Here is a 6469-nt window from a genome sequence, read left to right on the forward strand (position 1 = left end):
TATATTCAGGCTATTAAAATACATTCAAACTTACATAGATTCCTTATAAATTACTGCTATCAAGGTAGGAAGGAAAAGATACAAGAAGAAAAAGATATCACTCATCATAGGCTATTGAAATTATTGGTATACAGTCTATCCTAGCATATACTGCTGCATAAAATTACCAGCAAGAAATAAAAGTACAAGAAAAGGTTTATGACTAAACCAGCTCATTGTCATAATTTCCTATTCTAGCATTCTCAGAAGGATCCCATCTATGATACATGTGGAAACTACACCCACATTTGAATGGTTCAATTCTTGATTCATTCTGAACCCATTTTGGCCCAATAATTGTTAGCTCTCCTATAAGCTGAGAAAATCTGTTGAGTAACAGGTATCTCAGTTTTACCATTCTTTCTTTCCACGCAGATGACAATGTCCTCACTCCTCTCTTCCTATAAGGAAAACCATCTCTGATGTCCTGGAAGGTCTTTGCTCTTCTATCTTGTTGTTGGGGTGAACCTTCTGGTAGAGGGTAAGGGAATTTGATATGTGGGTGGAGAATCAAGTTACCAAGGTTCTTTATTAACGTTTTGGAGCAGAAGTTATGAGAGGCCTCTAAATCATCCTGGGAGTCTTTCTTTGGTGAGCATTTGTGAAGACTCTGGGATCAAGGTACACATTTGTTGATGGATCAGTCGATGGTCTAGTCATAGCTCTAAGCTCCTCCTGGATCATTGGTCCCAGCAGAATGTGGTCCTAAACTCTCAGATTGCTACAAGTACCTTGGAAAGAACTATGTAGCCCAGAAAGAACCTGAAAACCTTAGCTCCAACCAATAGGGGTGAATGAGCTGACTACAGGTTTTTCTTTTTTTGGTACAATTTTAAAACTCATGGCAGTTTGCTTCTTCAAGGCCAGCAGGAAAATATCTCTGCTGCTTCGGATCGCTCCAGTTTCTTCCTCTGGCCTCGGCACTCTTTTGAAGGGCTCACCTGATTAGGTCAAAGCAACCCAAACTAATCTCTCTTATGATTAATTTGAAGTGAAAAGATTAAGGGACCTAATTACATCTGCAAAACCCTTCACATTTGCCACATAAGAAAATCTAATCATGGGAGTGACATCATAGTTCTACCCACAATCAAGAGGAGGGGATCATACAGGGCATGTGTACCAGGGGCTGGAAGTCTTAGATGCCATCTCAGAATTTTACCACAAGTACTGTTGAGAGTATCTGTATGTTAAGTGGACTTCGAAGGATTATATCTTTCAAGGAATTTATCCATTTCACTTAAATTGTGAGTTTGTGGCTTATGACATTCCCTTACTGCCTTTTAATATCCACAGACTTTGTAGTGATGACCCCTCTGCCATTCTTGATACTGGGAATTTGTGTCTCCTTTGTTTTTAATGATCAATCCAATTAGAGATTTATTAATTTTATTTTCCAAGAACCAACTTTTAGCTTCATTGATTTTCTCAGTTTTTTTTGTGACTTTAATGTAATTGCTCTCTGTTCTTATTTTTCTTAGGTACTTCCTTCTGCTTGTTTTGGGTTAAATTTGCTCTTCTGTTTTAGTGTTCTACAGTAGAGGCATAGATAATTGATTTGAAACTATTCTTCTATTCTAATTAAAAGCATTCATTACTATATATTTCCTTCTAAGCTTCCTTCATGGGTGGTGCAAGAACCTTAAATAATATGTTTTTATTCATTTAATTATACTTTTTAATTTCACTTGAGATTCTCTCTTTAACCCATGGATTATCTTAAATGTTTCACTAAATATCAGTTATGTCCTGTTGCTTTTTTTCAGTGTTCAGTTCTTTTGTGTCCTTGCTGATTTTCATTTTAGTGGTTCTAGCAATTATTGAGAGAAGAGTGTTGAAGTTACCAATTATAATTGTGTTTTCAAGTGTTTCTGTTCTATTAGTTTTTGCTGCCTGTATTGTGAAGCTCTGTGATTTAGTACATATACATTTAGGAATTGTATATATTCTTGTTGTATTGACCCTTTTATTGTTATATAATATCTCTATTTGTTTCTGGGAATTGTCTTGTATTTAAAGTTTACCTTATTAGATATTAATATACTTAACTAGAGCTTTCTTTTCATTAGTCTTTGTTTATTATAGTTTTGCTCATTCTTTTACTTTTAACCACCTATGTTATTGTATTTTAAGTGAGTTTCTTATAAATAGCATATAATCGAGTCTTCTTTTTTATCTCAGCCTTTTTATTGCTGTGTTTATACCATTTAGATTTAATGTAATTATGAATGTTAAGATTTAAGATTTCCAATTTATCGTGTTGAACACTACATGTTCCTCCTGTTTTTTATTCCTGTCCTCCTTTCCATTTCTTGACTACTTTTAGTATTCCATTTTAATTTATATATAGTAGAGCTTTTTGTAATGCTTTATTAAGATATAATTCTCAAGGCCGGTCACAGTGGCTCACGCCTGTAATCCCAGCACTTTGGGAGGCCGAGGCAGGTGGATCACGAGGTCAAGAGATGGAGACCATCCTGGTCAACATGGTGAAACCCTGTCTCTACTAAAAATACAAAAAATTAGAGGGGCATGGTGGTGCATGCCTGTAATCCCAGCTACTCAGGAGGCTGAGGCAGGAGAATTGCCTGAACCCAGGAGGCGGAGGTTGCGGTGAGCCGAGATCGCGCCATTGCACTCCAGCCTGGGTAACAAGAGCGAAACTCTGTCTCAAAAAAAAAAAAAAAAAAAAAAAAAATACATATATATATATATAAAATTCACATACCATACAATTCAAAATTTGAAGTGTACAATTGAGTGGTGTTGTATATTCAGTGTTGGGCAACATAACCACAATTGATATTAGAATGATTTCATAACCCCACAAAGAAACCCTTCACCCTTTAGCTGTTAACTCCTCAAATTTGTGCCCCACCCCCAGGTCCTAGGCAACTATCATCTAGTTTCTGTCTCTATAGATATGCCAGTGCCAGATATTTCACATAAATGTAATTATACAACATGTGGTATTTTTTGACTGCCTTCTTTCACTTAGCATAATGTTTTCAAGGTTCATGATGTTAAGCATCTATTAGACCTTCATTCTTTGTGCTGAATAATATTCCACTGTAGAGACACACAACATTTTGTTTAACCATTCATCAGCTGATGAACAGCTTATGGATATTTGGATATTTGTGTATCAGTTTTGTGTGAACATATGTCTTCATTTCTCTTGGATATATACTTGGAAGTGGAATTGCTGGGTCAAATGGTTACTTAATGTTTTGTGGAACTGCAAATGATTACTTTTTTGACCCAGCAAATGGTTACTTAATGTTTTGTGGAACTGCCAGAATATTTTCCAAAGTGACTGCATCATTTCAGGTTCCTACCAGTGGTATGTGAGGGTTTTGATTTCTCTATAGTCTCATCAATACTTGTTATTGTATGTATTTTTTTATTATAACTATCCTAGTGTATGTGAAGTGATATCTTATATTTTGGTTTTTCTTCTGTCACCAAAGCTGGAGTACAGTGGTGTGATCCCAACTCAATGCAACCTCTGCCTCCTGGGTTCAAGTGATTCTCATGCCTCAGCCTCCCAAGTAGCTGGTATTACAGGCATGCGCCACCACCACATGCAGTTAATTTTTGTATTTTTAATAGAAACAGGTTTTTGCCATGTTGGCCAGCCTGGTCTGAAACTCCAGGCCTCAAGTGATCCACCTACCTTGGCCTCCCAAAGTGTTGGGATTATAGGCCCATGCTGGGCCTATACTGTGTTTTTAAATAAATAGGCCCATGTTGGGCCTATATTGTGTTCTAAAATAAATCCCTTTGTATAGTTTGTTTCTGTTGGAGGTTTTTTGTTTCTGTCTGTGTGTGTGTCTCTGTGTGTGTGTGTGTGTGTGTGTGTGTGTGTGTGTGTGTGTATGATCTAGGTATTAGGATATATATACTTATTTTATTATAGTCTGTATTTTCCACTTTGAGTGCGATACAGAAGCTTTATCACTACTTAGGTCCCTTTACCCTTCTTTTTGATATAGTTATCTTAAAAATCACCTCTACATAAACTGAGAACCACATCATACAACAAGGCTATTTTGCTCTCAATCATCAAAACATAATTCTAAAAACTAAAGAGGATCAGCTGGGTGTGACTTGTAGTCCCAGCTACTCAGGAGTCTGAGTCAAGGAGGATTGCTTGAGATCAGGAGTTCAAGACTAGCCTGGACAGCACAGTGAGACCCTTATTAAAATAAAAACAAAAAACTAAAGAGGATTAAAACAGTCTATTTTTTTTTCAATTATTTACATTCTGCTGCTCTTTTTCTTTCCTTTTTTTTTCCCAGATGAAGTCTAGCTCTAATGCCCAAGCTGTCTTGGCTCACTGCAACCTCCGCCTCCCAAGTTCATGCCATTCTCCTGCCTCAGCCTCCCCAGTAGTTGGGATTACAGGCACCCCCCACCATCCCAGCTAATTTTGTATTTTTAGTAGAGACAGGGTTTCACCATATTGGCCAGGCTAGTCTCAAACTCCTGAATTCGTGATCTGCCCGCCTCCCAAAGTGCTGGGATTACAAGCGTGAGCCACCGCACCTGACTTCTGCTGTTCCTTTTTCATTCCTGATGTTCTGTTTGTTTCATGAATGTTCATAGTTGATTGTTAGAGCATATTTTATAAGAGTTGCTTTAAAATTCTTGTCATACAGTTCTAATACGTCTGTGTCATCACAGTGTTGATGCCTGTTGATTGTCTTTTCTTGTTTAAATTAATATTTTCCCAACTTTTGAGTTGTCATGTAATTTGGGATTATATCTTTGACATTTTCAGTATTATGAGACTCTGGATCCTATTTAAATATCTTATTTTAGTCAACTGACAAGCTGTTAAGATTCAGAATGAACATTCTCTTTCGATTTTGTGGTTCAGATGTCAAGTTCATTTTCAGAGATCTTGCAGGGCTTTTCTGGTTTGCCACACCCTGGGCTACTCAGGCTCATTTAGAACAAAGGCAGTAATCTAAGTATAGTTTAATTCTTAGGTCTTTTGCTATCTTGATTCTGACCAGTTTCACATATGAGCTGCTCAAAAGCATCCTGACATTATGCCAATTTAAAGAATTACTTCCTCCAACTTCATCCTCTTTATAATCCTCTTCTACTCTCTAGTTTGAAAGGGGTACAATACTACCTTGTTGCTATCCTTTGCTTAATTCAAGTCATGATAGTTTGACAGGGCTCCTCCCAACAGTTTCTGTAATGCCCATTGAGGAAAAGAGATAAATTCTTTTGTTGTATGTGTTATGAGTAGAGCATAGCCAAATGGTTCACTCAGCAGACCTACCTGCCTCTCAGTCTTTTTACTAGAAAGAGTAGGCTTCTCAAGAAATTTGGCAACCGTGCGCCTTGGTGTTTCTGGATTAGAGGCTACTCTAGCCCCTAATTTACTATAGATTGGAGGCAAAAACAAATAAGCAAACAAACAAAAAACTCTTCAGGGAACTTACCACCAGGTTGTCTCTCAAGTTCCAAAGTTCCTAGTCAAGGTTGCCTTCCCTTCTCTACCTGTCATTTATTTTGTCTTTTGCCCCGGGGATTTCAGTTGTAATTAGCAGGAGGATGAGGATACTATGTACTTGATCTATCTTGTTATCTTGTCTAGAAAGGAAAGTCAGCTGTGATTTGTTTTGTTTTGTTTTGTTTTTGAGATAGAGTATTCTCTTGCCTCTGTCTCCTGAGTGGCTGGGTTTATAGGTGCCCACCACCATACCCAGCTAATTTTTGTATTTTTAGTAGAGACGGGATTTCATTGTGTTGATCAGGCTGGTCTTGAACTCCTGACCTCAGGTGATCTGCCCACCTCAACCTCCCAAAGTGCTAGGATTACAGGCATGAGCAACCACACCCAACCTGTGATTCATTTTTATGTCATTCATAAAACATACCACAATGCCCAGTGTACACTTGGCACTAATTAAATATTTGTTTCAAAAGACAAGAGTGAGGGAGAGTGGAACAGAAGTAGCTCTGAATCTCAAAATGTTAGTTCAGCCTAAGATGATTGAGTTATCAGTTTGACTTCTAATTCCACCTACTTTCAGTGTGAACATAGACTGGCTACTTCTTTGAGCCTCAGTTTCCTATAATATGACAATGGTAATATCTACTTCATAAGACAAGTAAAAATGAGATGATATATTTAATGTATTTAGCACAATACTTGATAATAAACAGTAAATATCATTCCTACTTATATTAGTAATAACAATTATCAAATATCATTATCTGTTTCTTATCCTCATAGGAAACTCTGCTCTTAAAGACAAAGAAGATCAATTTGGGAGAACACCACTTATGTATTGCGTATTGGCTGACAGATTGGATTGTGCAGATGCTCTCCTGAAGGCAGGAGCAGATGTGAATAAAACTGATCATAGCCAGAGAACAGCCCTCCATCTTGCAGCTCAGAAGGTGAGAA

At 37.3% G+C, this 6469-nt stretch overlaps 1 protein-coding gene across 5 annotated transcripts in view; it reads left to right on the plus strand.

Annotated features, from left to right (window-relative positions):
• The window catches only part of INVS (inversin), a 226390-nt gene that overhangs the window by 19028 nt on the left and 200893 nt on the right, over positions 1-6469 (plus strand). For all 5 annotated transcript variants that reach the window (XM_074395099.1, XM_074395100.1, XM_003940086.4 and 2 more), the window contains exon 3: positions 6296-6462. In XM_074395099.1, the coding sequence (XP_074251200.1) occupies positions 6296-6462 (167 nt within the window). The remainder of the gene's footprint in view (positions 1-6295; positions 6463-6469) is intronic.

Source organism: Saimiri boliviensis, chromosome 2 (genome assembly GCF_048565385.1).
Source record: "Saimiri boliviensis isolate mSaiBol1 chromosome 2, mSaiBol1.pri, whole genome shotgun sequence".
NCBI classification, from domain to species: domain Eukaryota; kingdom Metazoa; phylum Chordata; class Mammalia; order Primates; family Cebidae; genus Saimiri; species Saimiri boliviensis.